Raw genomic sequence first — 15,963 nt, forward strand, 5'->3', positions numbered from 1 at the left:
GCTTTCATCCAAACTCCAAGATCCAGGATCTCAAGCTTTATTTATTATTATTATTATTATTATTATTATTATTTATTTATTTATACATTTTATTTAGCTGATGAATCTGTTACAAGTAGACAAAAGTTAGAAAATAAAAGTATGAAACAAATGAATGAATTTGTATGAAATGCAGTGGCGGGCCGTGCATTTTCAGTGCCGTCTGATATTGTTTACATAATGCATGACGGGATGCTGCGTCATTAACGGACAATGCATGTTGTTCACATCAACAAGAACCAGTCACATTTAGTTATGTAGCCGAGGGTTTATCTTGCGCCTATACTTCACTTTATTAATAAAACAACACAATGCTGCGTAGTTTGCACAAGACGGCAACCACTTTTATTCTCGTTCCACACTTCACTGGAACATTTCCTCTCCTTACATTTTTCCCTTCACAATAAAAGCCCCAGAAACGTACATCAAAACACTGCTTCCGAGAGAACTGTCCATTTCTCCTCCTCCTTCAGCCAATCAACGACAAGTCCACTCTCCGTACACATTAATCTGCAAAGGCTTGCTTAAACTGCTTTGCTTCCTAGAGACACAGGAGGAGAAAATCTGATTGGATGAAAATCTGATTGGATGAAAAGCTCTCCTTCAAACCAGCTGCACTGAAAGCAGTGCTGCAGGCTGGAAGCAGAGCAACAGAGGTAGACAGGAGCTGTGCAATGACAAAATAAGCTGATAGGGAAAAAATATTATAATACTTATAGTGTGTTTGTGAAAAACAATTCAATTATAAAATAGCTATAACTTTGTGATTCTGTTTAGGCCAGCAAGAAGGCTTAGCTGGCCCTGACGGCCCACCACTGATGAAATGTATGAAACGTAAAGTATGAACTGATATCGCTAACATTTAAATAAAAGCAACAGCTTTCCTTACAAGATGAATTAAAAGCTCAGAGTTCTACAAGTTGAGATGAATAATTATTTTCATCAGGATTTAAGTGTTGCTTTTTCATGAACTTTTTTGTTTTTTTCTGTTTTTAGGTACGCCAAGCTACAAAACGTCCCAGCAGCCGCGGCTCACCGAGTTTCCCAGGACGACTGCACCGAGCTGAGGAAGTGAGTCTGCCGCTACTTATTTTGCCGTCATGTCCTCGCCGGGGATAATGCATATTTATTTATTTTTTCCTGTCCTTATATATGTTAAAAAGTGGACAAGAGCCGGTCGCTAATTAGTCAAATGCATTTTAAAATCGTGTGTGTGTGTGTGGCAGCACTGTCTCGTCCATCCTGGGCGCCTGGCTGGACCAGTACTCCGAGGACTTCTGGAGCCCTCCGAGCTACGATTGCCTGCACCAGCTCATGTCCTACCTCCATCGCCACTTCCCCGGCTCGGACCTGGAGCGCCGCGCCCGCAACCTGCTGGCCCACTTCCACCGCCGGCAACAGCGTGAGCCCGATGCCGACGGTATGAAGGCAGGACAGGAGAGGGACACCAGCAGGGCAGGGATTCCAGGAAGAGGGGGTCAGAGAGAAACGCTGTTTTTGGTTATATTCATAACAATCTGTCCTCGTCTACAGCTCCACGTGCTTGTGTCGTGACAAGTGTTAAACGAGTGATAAACGACTCGATTGAGGGAGAAAACAAAACGCACATGAACGTCACGGAGAGTGCTTTATGTTCATGTCAAGCTCATTATGAGAATTTATTTCTCAGAAACTCAAATCAAAAATGTGAAGAGAAATAATAACAGACATCTTGTCCAAGTCACAGGAGAGAGTTTAATTAAAGTAATGTATCCCAGACTGGACTTTTATTATAAATGCTTATAAATCATTAAACAAGATATGATCTACGTTGTTTACGTGTGGAAGTTGTATTCCTTTTTTAATAACTATTTATTTATATATATTTTTATATTCCTGTGTGTGTGTGTGTGTGTGTGTGTATATAGCATAATTATTATTATGTATATAATTACATTATATATAATACATTATATGCATTTTTGTTATTTTTGTATATCTACTAAAATTAATGAATACAATAAAATGGGAAAACAATGATATGAGAAAAAAAAAATTAATTGAAGGGAAAAACGATAATAATAATTATTTTTAATAATATAATAATATTATTTTTGATTTTCCCTTCAAATCTTTCTCTTTTCTTTTTCTTTCCTTTTGTTATGTTGAGCTCAGGTCGAGGCAGAGTTGTAAAAACAAATTGTTTTTATAAAATCTCCTCAGGGGAACACATCGGCTGCCCTTTCGCGACGCAGGAAGAGAGCGGCTTTGAGGACGAGCTTCCTGCTTTCAGTTTCCTGTCGTTTGACCCCATCATGGTGGCGGAGCAGTTCACGCTCATGGACGCGGTGAGCAGGTTTCTCTTTCCTCTCATCAGCGTCTGATCATCTCCACGGTTTGGCTTTTTTTTAGGCAATGCAACTCGTTATTATTCTTTATAAGAGCTTAATCTGCCTATTATATAACCTCAAGTAATCGGTTTTAATCCATAAAATATAAAAAAATAATTTGACTTAAGGTCAAAGATATTCAGTTCACACATTAGACGAGAAAAGCAGCACTTGTTTTTGCTTTGCATGTTGTCTTTAAACAAACAAAAAAAACTACACCGTCCATCAAAGCCAGGAGCTGTAAAATAAAACATTATTATTGTCAGATTTTCATCTTTACATTGAGCCTTGAACACATCGTGTGCCCAGACAAACCCCTATGTCAGGAAAAGCAACCGAAACTAAGCTGACAATTGTTTCATTTAATTAATTAACATTTTATTCTAAATGTCGCATTTAAAATCTCTCCACAAATAAACTGTTTGAGGGAACCAGATCATGTAAAAAGAGTTAAAATTCTTACAATTTTTCCAACATGGATTTGGATTTAAGATTACAGTGTTTTTCTATTTTTTTTTTAAATTATTGAAGAAATTCAACTTGGGTTCTTTTCTTTTTGAAGCTTTATGTCATAATAACTGTGCTATTCTGCACAAAAGACATGTTTGAGTTCTCTCTACTTGTAGTCATGACTTTGCTGTTCCCATAGAAAATTCAATGGGCTTTTATATTGTTGTTGAGAGGGACAACACTCCAGTAAACTGACCTCTCTGTGTGAAACCACATGTGCAAAGTAACAGTTTTTTCCATAAAATAAAGTATTTAATTAGTGGATCCGTCCCATCTCTCCCTCCAGGACCTGTTCAAGAAGGTGGTGCCCTACCACTGCCTGGGGGGGATATGGTCTCAGCGAGACAAGAAGGGGAAGGAGCACCTGGCTCCCACTATCAGAGCCACCGTGGCCCAGTTCAACTCCGTCACCAACTGCGTCATCACCACCTGCCTGAGCAACCCTGCGCTGAAGCCCAACCAGAGGGCCCGGCTGCTGGAGCGGTGGATCGATGTGGCTCGGGTGAGTTTGGCTGATGTGTAACTTCTAAATGATGACTCAGCAGTTGATGTTACGGAGTGGTGTATAAAGTACACAAAAGCCGTACTTGAGTAAAAGTAAAGATACCTTACTGGAAAATTACTCCAGTAAAAGTCACCTATTAAAATACTACTTGAGTAAAAGTCTTAAAGTATCTGATATTTTCTGTATTTAAGTATCAAAAGTATTTTTCTGATATAAAATGTACTTAAGTATTGAAAGTACAAGTACATGCTGTTAATAAAAAAGCAAAGGGTCAGAATTTTGAGACTTATAAAGTTTATTCTTTTAAGTGCTGGCCACCATGACCAAGGACAAGGAGTTGTTTTCATAATAACTGGGTTAGCTGTGATCCATCCATATATATTATGTTCAACATAATATATTGTACCTAAGTATACTTTTGCATCTACTATGAACTAACATCATAATTCTCCAAAAAGCAATATGACACTATGAAGGAGTTGTAACAGTGCGTTTATAAGTATGCTCATTCTTGGTACCGGGCCGTGGGGCCCTTGGCACCGGGCCGTGGGGCCCTTGGCACCGGGCCATGGGGCCCTTGGTACCGGGCGTGGGGCCATTGCTAGAAAGAATGAATGAAAAATTAAAATAAAATCAAAAAAATCAAGGCCGGAAAGATGTTTTATTGTGAAAAATGACCGGATATATCCGTCTGTGGTAACCTCAGACGGAACCCCTTGACACCGCTCAAGATGTTACGTTACCCTAAAAATTAAACTTAAATCTGTTTCAACTCTGTTGGTGTTCTGGATTAAAACCAAGGCAGAGTATCCTGAGTATCCTGAAAACCTGCTTCCATTTGAACATCCTGTCTTTGTGCAGCGGGTTATAAGTTCAGCAGTAAACTGGACATAACGGTTTAGTTAGGAGTAGACTGGACTTAACGGTTTAGTTAGTGGACTTAACGAACACGTCGGGTGTCGTTGTCTCCCTTCTTCCCGAGGTCGGACCCGTGAAAATATTGTTTTACACGTAACCGGTCCGTGGCGCAATAAAGGTTTGGCACCGCTGGATTAGAGGATGTAGAGGGCAAATGCATAATATTGTGATTCGCAAAACCTGCTTCGTGGAGTCTGTGTTTCACCAAAGCCAGTGTGTTTTTTTTTTCTAAAGATGGATTTGATTTGTAGCAAGTAACGAAGGTTTCAGGGGAAATGTATCGGCGTAAAAGTACAAGTTTTCTTTGCAAGATGTAGTGAAGTAAAAGTAAAAGTCAACAGAAATATAAATAGTAGAGTACAGATATCCCAAAAAAATACTTAAGTACAGTAACAAAGTATTTCTACTCCGTTACTATACGCCACTGATGTTACGGAGACTGTTGTTAAAGATGGTAGTGTTAATGGATTCTCTCGTTATTAGACCTGATTTCTCAGGAGTTTCGAGTCAAAGATGTGAAGAGAATCAATAACGGACATCTTGTCCAAGTCACAGGAGAAAGTTAAATTAAGTAATCTAACCCAGTCTCTGTAAATATGAATATAAATTCTTCTTACCATTAACCAAGATATGATCTACGTTGTTTATGTGTGTGTTTTTTTAAATATATATATATATATATATATATATATATATATATATATATATATATATATATTTATATATATATATATATATGAGAAAGAAACAAGAAAAAAAGAAAATCGAAGGGAAAATTATAATAAAAGGAAAATGTGTATAATTATTTGTGTGTGTATATGTATATATATATATATATATGTATATATATATGTATATGTATACGTATATATATATATATATATATATATATATATATATATATATATATATATATATATATATATATATATATATATATATATATATATATATGTATCTCTGAAGATAGTCTATCAGAGAGGAACAGTAGAAAAACTACTGAACAACATTTAAAGCGGATGAATGTTCCCGTTGTGTTCAGGAGTGTCGGATCCTGAAGAACTTCTCGTCGTTGCGAGCGATCCTCTCCGCCCTGCAGTGCAATGCCATCCACCGCCTGAAGAGGACCTGGGAGGAAGTGTCCCGGTAGCGTCCCACTCTGTAGCGTCTCATATCTGCACATCTTATATCTGCTACGTGTTGCTTTTCTGACCTCTGCGTCTGCTCACAGGGAGAGTTTCCGCATCTTCCGTGAGCTGTCCGAGATCTTCTCAGACGACAACAACTACTCCCTCAGCCGAGAGCTGCTGGTGAAGGTGAGGCGCCCCTTCTCACCCGAACACGCGGAAACAAACTTTTCAATTCAGTTTATTTTGTATAGCCCAAAATCACAAATTTAAAATTTACCTCAGAGGGCTTTACAATCTGTACACAAACGACATCCCTGTCCTGGGACCTCACATTGGATCAGGGAAAAATCCCCCCAAAAGCGAGAGCAACAGAGGAGGTACCTCTCCCCGGATGGACAGAAGCAATAGATGTCATGTGTAAACAACATAACAGAGTTACAGCACATGCAATGAATATGACTGCACACAATTCCTCTTTAGTACAATTAAAATAATATCAAACAGAATGGAGGTCATAAAAAACTTGTTTTACACACATACAACTTTTAGATTGATCACTTAAGAGTACATTCCTCTATTTTTTTATATCAAAATAGTGATTTAAAAAAATTAAATGCGTCTTAAAATTGTTAGGAATCCCATAAATCAGCTGCTCGCTCTAGTTTTTCTAAAAACAAATAGTGCATTTGTTTTGGGGAACTATTTTCAGCGGCGGATGAATCCACATTTGGTGCTCTAGTGAGTGTTTGAAAGTCTAAATAAACGACAGTGTGTTGATGGTGATAAAGGAGCAGCTGTGAGGTTCACTGATGTGGTTTTTAATGATGCTCTACGGCTCAGAGGAGGAAGTTATATCAGGCTGTGATGCTCAACGCTGAATACAGAACATTACTACTAGATGTAGTAGTTTAATGATGTAACTCCTCTGAGGGAATCCCTGCTGACGTCAGGAGGAGGAGACCTTAACGTAGATAACGGCTCTGGTCCGATGTCCGTGTGAGAGAACACTCGGGGCGTCGCCCTTATCTGCTCGCACCAGGCGCCGTTTTCTCCACTCTTGAGCGTCACCTCGTCACGTCACGTCACGCGTCACGTCACCTCGAGGATCGTGGCCGTGACTTTTTTAAGTCCACTGCTTTATTTTCAGCAACATTAATTATGATTAATATGATTCAGATGTATATCTCATTTACGTTGTAATTTTTTTTTAAACGCCCCTGAAGCCGATCCATCTATACTTTATATACAGATTCACACACAACATCATAGTAATTTAACTGTATATAGTTTCCAAAAAATTAATTTGAATTAAATGTAAGAGCAGTAGATACAGAAATACTTTTTGTAATATGTGGACACAAACTTCTGTTTGTCAATCGGTAAACTGTTCATAGTGTTGTGCGTTTTCTTTTTTTATAGAAAATTACTTTTCTTTGGCACGTATTTTTTGTTCTGTTTAACTGGTTGAAAACGGCACAGTCTGGCTCTATATTGTTCTGGAAATGAACCACGATTGTTATCTGGCTGTTATTTATTCTAATGGTTGCGACTTATTTTTAATTTTTTAAGATAAAATAACTTTATTGATGTGAACTCAACCTCCCTGATGCAGGTGTGGACTGAAACATAACAGTAAACACACAGTGTAAACCAGCTTTAAAGAAGGCAAAGTGCAAAGTGCACTTTGAGTCAAGTCGTGCTGCCTCACAGTAAATAGAGATATTTTTCACAGTTAAATTAAACTAGGTTGAAAAGCCTCCGTTCACAGAAAGATGAAAATCATGCCGTTCCTTCTTCAGTGACGTTCTTAAATGTCCGTGTTGCTCCCAGGTGATACAAATCCTGCAGGTTAAATGTGCGACAGGATTTGAAGAAGTGACGTTTATTTCTGACGTGTATTTAAAGTCTCAGTTTGCTTTTTTACGCAGGAGGGAACATCCAAGTTCGCCACTCTGGAAATCAACCCCAAACGAGCTCAGAGGAGACACCAGCAGCAGAGAGACCTGGTGAGTTTACAGGCGTAGACTCTCCCCATGAGCTGCAACATTCCCACCTAGTGGTGAGGAAGGTCACTGCAGTTTGTCCAGGAGAAAGGGACTCTTCTTCTCGTTTCTGGGTTTTTGGGCCGTCCCAAAATGCATTTTGAGGAGGAGATATGAGCGAGGATGCACAGGTGTATCTTAAATTCATAATGTAAGGATAGTCGTAGATAAACATGATGCGTCAGCCTGTATGCTAGTTTGTACATAAGCTACGTTTATTGTATTGTGATGGCTGAATACATTATTATCTCTTCGAGGATGGGAGGTGAGTTAAACAAATCGAGGATGTAAAAACTGGAGAATTGAGAAGAGCCTTAAATACTTTATATTTAGACTATTTTGTTATTTTTTACATAAACCTCTCTTACAAAAAATCCCTTTTTAAAACCCTTTTTACAGACTGGCTTTTATGTGATCTCGTCTTTTTATTTTATTTATACTTCACTATTGAGCTGTCTGTTGTTTTATTGCTTTGCTGAAGCACTTTTTAAACGGGTGCCATATAAATAAAGTTATTATTATGAATAATAAAATAGTGCAACGGTCGGGTAAAGAAATCTGGACCATTTCAAAAATATATATATATATATATATATATATATATATACTCTTGGTGCATCTAAAACAACGTACAACGAACAAAAATTCATCATCTGAACATTAAAAAAATATTAAAGCTGCATCCGGAGAATTTGTCCGGTAAAAATGTGCAGCTGGTCTCAGGACATGTTGTTGTTGTTGTTGTTGTTTACCTATCAGGGCGTGATGCAGGGAACGATTCCCTACCTGGGGACTTTCCTGACGGACTTGGTGATGATGGACACTGCCATGAAGGACTATACTGAGGTCCGACTTCTTCCTGTGACTCATCGTGACTATTAACACATTTCAATTTTGTTGTATTAATAGATAATGAAGCTAAAAACAAAACCGGTTTTAGCCTACAAGTATCCTACACTCAAGTGTTTATTTTCATCACTTTCTCATGTTTATTTATATATATATGTTTATTTATATATATATATATATATATTTTTTTTTAGGGTGGTCTGATCAACTTCGAGAAGAGAAGAAAGGTGAGTGGCAAAATCTGTAAAAGAAGAAATGATTTGAATTTCTTTTTTTTAAACATAGCAAAGTGGTTTCCAGTTTAAAACAGACAAAATCAACAAATCTTGACATCCATCCATCCATTTTCAACCGCTTATCCGAGGTCGGGTCGCGGTGGCAGCAGGTTCAACAGGCCGACCCAGGCTTCTCTCTCACCCGCAACATTTTCCAGCTCATTCTGGGGGACCCTGAGGCGTTCCAAGGCCAGCCGAGAGATATAATCCCTCCAGCGTGTCCTCGGTCTTCCCCGGTGTCTCCTACTAGTTGGACGTGCCTGGAAAACCTCTAATGGGAGGCGTCCAGCAGGCATCCTGACTAGATGCCCGAACCACCTCAGCTGACTCCTTTCGACACGAAGGAGCAGCGGCTCGACTCCAAGCTCCCTTCTGATGTCCGAGCTCCTTACCCTATCTCTAAGGCTGAGCCCGGCCACCCTACGGAGGAAGCTCATTTCGGCCGCTTGTATCCGAGACCTCGTTCTTTCGGTCACGACCCAGAGTTTGTGGCCATAGGTGAGGGTTGGAACGTAGACCGACCAGTAAATGGAGAGCTTTGCCTTCCGGCTCAGCTTCCTCTTCACCAAGACGGACCAGTACAGCGCCTGTTTTCCAGCTGCAGCCGCACCGATCCGCCTGTCGATCCCCCGCTCCACCTTACCCTCACTCGTGAACAAGACTCCGAGATACTTCAACTCCTTCGCTTGGGGTAGGCAGTTTGTCCCCACCTGGAGGGAACAATCCACCGGTTTCCGGCAGAGCACCATGGCCTCAGATTTGGAGGTGCTAACTCTCATCCCTGCCGCTTCACACTCGGCTGCAAAACGCCCCAGTGAATGCTGGAGGTCACGGTCCGAGGAGGCAAACAGGACCACATCATCCGCGAACAGCAGAGAGGCGATCCCGAGACTCCCGAACCGGATCCTCTCCGCCCCCTGGCTGCGCCTAGATATCCTGTCCATGAAAGTCACAAACAGGACCGGTGATAAAGGGCAGCCCTGGCGGAGGCCAACACCCACCGGGAACGTGTCTGACTTATTACCGAGGATACGAACACAGCTCCTACTGCAGGCGTACAGAGACCGGATGGCCCGTGCCAACGGGTCCGGCACCCCATACTCCCGCAGCACCCCCCACAAAAACCCCCGAGGGACCCGGTCGAAAGCTTTCTCCAGGTTTACAAAGCACATGTAAACTGGTTGGGCGAACTCCCAGGACCCCTCCAGTAGTCTTGCGAGGTTAAAGAGCTGGTCCACTGTTCAACGGCTGGGACGGAATCCGCACTGTTCGTCTTGAATCTGAGGTTCGACAATCGGTCGGAGCCTCCCTTCCAGCACCCTGACATAAGCTTTTCCCGGGAGGCTGAGCAGTGTGATACCACGATAGTTCGAGCACACTCTCCGGTCCCCCTTCTTGAAGATGGGAACCACCAACCCGGTCTGCCAGTCCATGGGCACTGTTCCCGATCCCCATGCGACACTGCAAAGGTGTGTCAGCCAAGACAGCCCAACAGTGTCCAGCGCTTTCAGCATCTCAGGGCGGATCTCATCCACCCCCGGCGCCTTGTCACCAAGGAGCTTTTTGACTACCTTAGTGACCTCTGCCAGGGATATAGGTGCATCCACCCCAAGGACTTCAGGCACTGCTCCCTCTCCAGGGGACATGTTGGCCGGGTTTAGGAGTTCCTCAAAGTGCTCTTTCCACCGCCCGACGATGTCCACAGTCCGGGTCAGCAGTTCTCCCCCCCCCCCCACCCGCTAAGAACAGCCTGGGGTAGGCCCTGCTTTCCCTTCCTGAGCCGCCGGATGGTTTGCCAGAACCTCTTTGAGGCCAACCGAAAGTCCTTCTCCATGGCCTCCCCGAACTCCTCCCATGCCCGGGTTTTAGCATCCGCGACAGCCACAGCTGCAGCCCTTCTGGCCTGCCGGTACCTGTCAGCTGCTTCAGGAGACCCCTGGGCCAACCAGGTCCGAAAGGCCTCCTTCTTCAGCTTGACGGCTTCCCTCACCCCCGGTGTCCACCACCGGGTTTTTCGGGTTGCCGCCACGACAGGCACCAATGACCTTCTGGCCACAGCTCCTAGCGGCCGCATCCACAATAGAGGCTTTGAACATGGTCCACTCGGATTCCATGTCCCCAGCCTCCCTCGGGATGTGTGAGAAGCTCTTCCGGAGGTGGGAGTTGAACACCTCCCGGACAGGATCCTCTGCCAGACGTTCCCAGTTCACCCTCACTACACGTTTGGGCTTGCCAGGTCTCTCTAGCCGACTCCCCCGCCATCTGTTCCAACTCACCACCAGGTGGTGATCAGTTGACAGCTCTGCTCCTCGCTTCACCCAAATCTTGACAATAAACACATTTTTAAAATATATTTTCCCCACTCTGCTGTCTCCTCTCAGGAGTTCGAGGTGATCGCTCAGATCAAACTGCTCCAGTTGGCCTCCAACAACTACAGTTTCACTCAGGACGGCCACTTCAGGGACTGGTTCGCCGGCGTGGAGAAGCTCAGCGAGGCAGAGAGGTGAGTCCGTCTGGTCCCCACAAGATGTGTCTCTAATCTGATATGATCTAATCAGGGCTACGGCACCTGTTCATTTGTGAGGTGATGAAATGAAAAATGATGAAAGGGGAAGATGCCAAAATATTAAAGCTGCATCAGGTATATCAGGGGTCTCAAACTCAATTTGGATTGGGGCCACCGCTGGTATTGTGATCTCATTGGAGGGCCACACAGAAAGCGCAATATGTTTTTTTACATTCATAACATTTGTTTCTCTTTTTTTTCTAAACAAACAAAACACAGTATTAAAGCTGCAACGGATAATAAATATGCAGCTGATAACATATTTGTGTTGTGTTCACTGACGCATGTCGGTGCAGGATTTCTGGGCATTCGGATTGACACTTTCACCACTTTCTGTGCCCGCAGCTACAACCTGTCCTGTGAGATCGAGCCTCTGTCCGAGTCGGCCAGTAACACGCTGCGAGCCAAGAAGAACGGTGGGATCATGAAGCGCTGGAGCGAGTGAGTTATTATTTATTAATCATCATCAGCTGAACTCGTCCGGTTTCATGTTTTAAATATACCCTTTTCCCGCCTCGTGTCCAGCCGCCAGTTGACGGAGGGCGGCTGCAGCGGCGCTCCAGGCTCTCACTCCAAGTCCTTCGACCACTCGCACTACCGGCCGTACCAAGGAGGCGGGGGAGGTGGGGGGGGGGACAGCGGCGACGCTCTCAGCGTCACCTCCGTCAGCTCCAGCGGGTCGGACCTAGAGGACGTGAACGCCAGCTTCCTGTCCGACTCCCCGGAGGGACACGAGAGAAAGGTGGGAGATGTTTGGTTTTAATGTGATTTAATGTGGCAAAGTACTGTAACTTAGAGGTACTTGTACTGTAATATTTAAAGCACATATTCATTTTAGAGGAAGAATATGAGTTCATCAAATATTATGTTTTTCTTTAAATTATATTAGAAATAATGATAATTGTAATATATTAGAAATAACGTTCTCTCTCTCTAGACGTCGACTCCCTCGGTAAAGCTCACCGTCTCTGCTTTGGGGAGAGAAGCTCCAGCAGCTGACGCAACGTCAACGGTAACAAGTTCTACTTGTTCATTTGTATTTTGATGCCAGTATTAACAATATTTTTACTATAACTATATATATTCATTATATGTATATTATACATCATTATATAAGCTCCTGAACGCTTAATACGTCTTGGACTATTGGTCCGACAAAACAAGTAAACCCTTGAAAAACCCGGAGCCTACATTTCCCATAATGCAACTCACACGGAATACTTTCCTGATCCAGACGAGTAAAACTGAAGGATTATTAAGATTACATAAAAATAGTAAACATCACTCACCACCTCTCCTCCTCAGTTCTGGGAGTGCACGTCTCTGAACTCCCTGGACACCTCTGGGACGGGCTCCAGCTCCGGCTCGGCCTCGGGCTCCAGCAGCGCCTCCTCCTCCTCCGTCTCCTCCTCCACGCCGCTGTCTGCCTCCCGCTCACATAAGCGCTCGGTGTCGGCGGTGTCGAACTACTCCACGCTGTCGCTGCCGCTGTACAACCAGCAGGTGGACGACTGCTGCATCATCAGGGTCAGTCTGGACGTGGAGAACGGCAACATGTACAAGAGCATCCTGGTGAGTGAAGAATAAACCAGAGAGCACGAAACAATCTACTCAAGGGCCTCCTCGCTTCAGAGCGGGAATGCAAAGATAACAGAACGAGAGCAAACACAAGATGGAGACTAAATCAGTTTCATGGTCATATAATTACTTGAAGAATTTACTCAACTTTCAGTCGATAATAAGAAAGAAAACACAGAAAACTAAACATGTAATAAACTAAATTGTTTTAAACTTAAATATTTAATCTGTCGGTTTTATAAACATGCTGAGTAGTCTGACTCTTGTGTTTTTGTCTCTTCGCTTCAGGTGACGAGTCAAGACAAGACTCCGGCCGTCATCAGGAAGGCGATGATCAAACACAACCTGGAGCGAGAGAAGACTGACGAATACGAGCTGATGCAGAAGATCTCCGAGGACAAAGGTGAACAAGAATATGTGACGGTCATGCTTAACAATAACCTGGTGGGGTTCAGGTGACGTAGGCTGTGCGGGTCCAAGTTGTGTCTCTAAAAGAGACAGTTGTCAACGTTCCCGTCTCTTAATACTTAACGTACAATCTCAGGAGAGTAAATAATAATAATAACTAACAGCTGTGACTGGGCCCAGTCACAGCTCAATTATGCATATATATATATATATATATATATATATATATATATATATATATATATATAAGAATCACATCAGAGGAAATTTGGCCTTTTCCAAGCTCCAGTAGAAGTCGGTAGGGAGAGAAACTGAAGCTGGTTCTTCAGAGATTCATCACTGCATAAGGTGAAGATAGTCTGAACTAGAACTGATGGAGATCAGTTCTAGTTCAGACTCTCTTCACTTCTTCTGCATCATCAGGAAGGGAGTCGAGAACAGCTTGAATTCTTTCTCAATGGCAGAAAGATCTTGGAAGCGCAGACTGAGTTCTGTCATTTGATGTGATGACAGACATATTTCCTCTTTTTCGCAAAAAGGTTGACCTCTGGAAAATGGAACATATGTATATATATATATATATATTTTATACATGTAAATATATATATAAAAGATAAAAATATGTGTTAAAAGTGATCAAAAGCTTGAGGTTTCATGGAACGGCGTGGAAGTGGTGTGACGACTATTTCATATGGTTCGTGATCATGCAGCAAGCTGTTGTAACTCAACTGTACTTTGTCAAAACTGTTCCAAAGTTAACATGCTTTATGAGAGGCATGGCTTGAAGACTTCTGCATGCCAATATTAACTCATAGTCAGAGCGCCACCTACTGGGAAACTATGGCAATTTGAACTAGAAATGAAGGACGAAAATGAAATTGGCCGACTTCTGGTACGGTTTAGAGTATGGTCCCAAGAGAGTTATTTGTAAGTTTATGTGTGGTACATACGCCTATCAAATATTGTATATCTATGTTGAACGTACTGCAAGGGCTGCTTTGTTGAATTTAGTTGAATTTACCCCTAAGAAGTTAATGGGTCCTTTTCTTTTGAACACAATGAGATACAAACAAGCTTTTGATATATTGTGATGAAATTGAACCTTTAATGATCCACAGAGAATTTCGTAAAAATCGAAGCCAGCGTTTAGGAAGATTTGAGGAGAAAATGTTTTTTCACAAAATTCAAAATGGCGGAAATTCTAAGCAGGTGGAGCTAAATGTTCTCCCGGAGCTTTTTGTAGAGCAGAACCACCCGGACATGTGTGCCAAATTTAAGGCCAATTGTTGATAGGGGGCAAAAACTGTGGCCTTTCACAACTCATAGGTTGTCAAAAAAAAAACATGTTTTTAGGGGGCGCTATCTGACTTCCTGTACGGTTTAGAGCATGGTTCCAAGAGAGTTATTTTTAAGTTTACATGTGTTACATATGGCTACCAGGTTTCATACATGTAGGTCAACCGTAGCGCTGGGGCTGCTTAAATGAATATTTGTAGGGGGCGCTATCAAGCCGAATTGCGATTTTGAAGCATTGAAATCATATCAGGTAACTACATCTTTGCCTGTCAATGTGTGTGCCAAGTTTAGTTACGTCTTGAGCATGCTTAGTCCCTCAAAAGTGACTTCGGGCCCTAATAAATAGAAGGCTTCAAATAGAACCTAAATATATTGAACAGGAAATACTGTAAATATGTGCTTTATTATCATTTTATTATCATTGTTGTAAACAATGATATATATATATATATATATATATATATATATATATATATATATATATATATATATATATATATATATTTATTTATTTATTTATTTGGTTTAAAAACTAGCATTTTTTTTATTAAATATATAAAAATGGTTTATTGAAAATCTGTTGAATTTATAAATTGTATTTGAACAATGGCAACCAACAAAAATGTAAATAAATCAAGATTTAGGTTTTACTGTTAATCTGTAAAATAATCTTTAACTTTTAATCTTTTTATGATCTTGTTGATTAAACATAATAGTATTTTTTTTATCACTGGTGGGCCTTCGTACATACGACAACATTGAGAAAAATAAGATTATTATGTTCATCTTTAGTAAATCACAACATTTATTCCAGATTTCTTTTGACCGACTGTGTTTTTTGTGTCTTCTTCTTTGCTGCACTTTACTTTCTTTCCTGCAGAGCTTCGGATCCCGGACAACGCCAACGTTTTCTACGCCATGAACTCCACTGCCAACTACGACTTTGTGCTAAAGAGGCGCGGTTTGGCGCGGCCGATGCGTGCCAAGAACGTGGCCAGCTCGACGCTGCCGCGCATGAAACAGAAGGGACTGAAGATCGCCAAAGGGATTTTCTGAGGAGAAAACTTGCCTACTTCCTGCCTCCTCCCCCTCCTTATCCCCCCCTTTTAACCCCTTCTCTGGCCTCTCCGCTCCTCAGAGGAAACGTTCGTGTTTGGGTGCGTCCGGAGGTGAACTGACTTTGGAAGTTTTCTGAGTTTGGTTTTGGACAAAGACGCCAGAGGAGACGCGAGAAAATGGCTGACTTTCAGAAAGCAGAGGGGCGCCGTGGCGCTTTAGGGTCAGCCGTCGCCTCATCAGGACCCTTTCGAGGACTTTAAAAAGGCAGGGAAACAGGAAACGAGATGAGTCCATCAACAAATACTCATCTGCTTGCCGGACGAACGAGTTTCACTGTCCGCCGGCCTCGACTTGTCGAGGAGCAGATTTTTTACTTCCCGGTCCGTTACTTTACGTTTACCAACCGTTTACGTCTCTAA

General features: G+C 42.1%; 1 protein-coding gene across 1 annotated transcript in view; it reads left to right on the top strand.

Annotated features, from left to right (window-relative positions):
- Window positions 1–15,576, top strand: part of LOC306739727 (ral guanine nucleotide dissociation stimulator-like) — a gene marked incomplete at its 5' end in the record, with an annotated part of 24,214 nt that extends 8,638 nt beyond the window's left edge. The window contains 16 exons of the mRNA XM_079221770.1: window positions 1,036–1,110; window positions 1,266–1,459; window positions 2,242–2,366; window positions 3,205–3,420; window positions 5,384–5,487; window positions 5,573–5,657; window positions 7,400–7,477; window positions 8,273–8,359; window positions 8,557–8,589; window positions 11,019–11,140; window positions 11,549–11,644; window positions 11,729–11,945; window positions 12,141–12,215; window positions 12,509–12,775; window positions 13,070–13,184; window positions 15,366–15,576. Of these exons, the coding sequence (XP_079077896.1) occupies window positions 1,036–1,110; window positions 1,266–1,459; window positions 2,242–2,366; window positions 3,205–3,420; window positions 5,384–5,487; window positions 5,573–5,657; window positions 7,400–7,477; window positions 8,273–8,359; window positions 8,557–8,589; window positions 11,019–11,140; window positions 11,549–11,644; window positions 11,729–11,945; window positions 12,141–12,215; window positions 12,509–12,775; window positions 13,070–13,184; window positions 15,366–15,541 (2,065 nt within the window). The 3' untranslated portion in view covers window positions 15,542–15,576. The remainder of the gene's footprint in view (window positions 1–1,035; window positions 1,111–1,265; window positions 1,460–2,241; window positions 2,367–3,204; window positions 3,421–5,383; window positions 5,488–5,572; window positions 5,658–7,399; window positions 7,478–8,272; window positions 8,360–8,556; window positions 8,590–11,018; window positions 11,141–11,548; window positions 11,645–11,728; window positions 11,946–12,140; window positions 12,216–12,508; window positions 12,776–13,069; window positions 13,185–15,365) is intronic.
- Between the last annotated feature and the right edge of the window lie 387 nt (window positions 15,577–15,963).

Source organism: Taurulus bubalis (assembly GCF_910589615.1).
Source record: "Taurulus bubalis genome assembly, chromosome: 8".
Taxonomy (NCBI): domain Eukaryota; kingdom Metazoa; phylum Chordata; class Actinopteri; order Perciformes; family Cottidae; genus Taurulus; species Taurulus bubalis.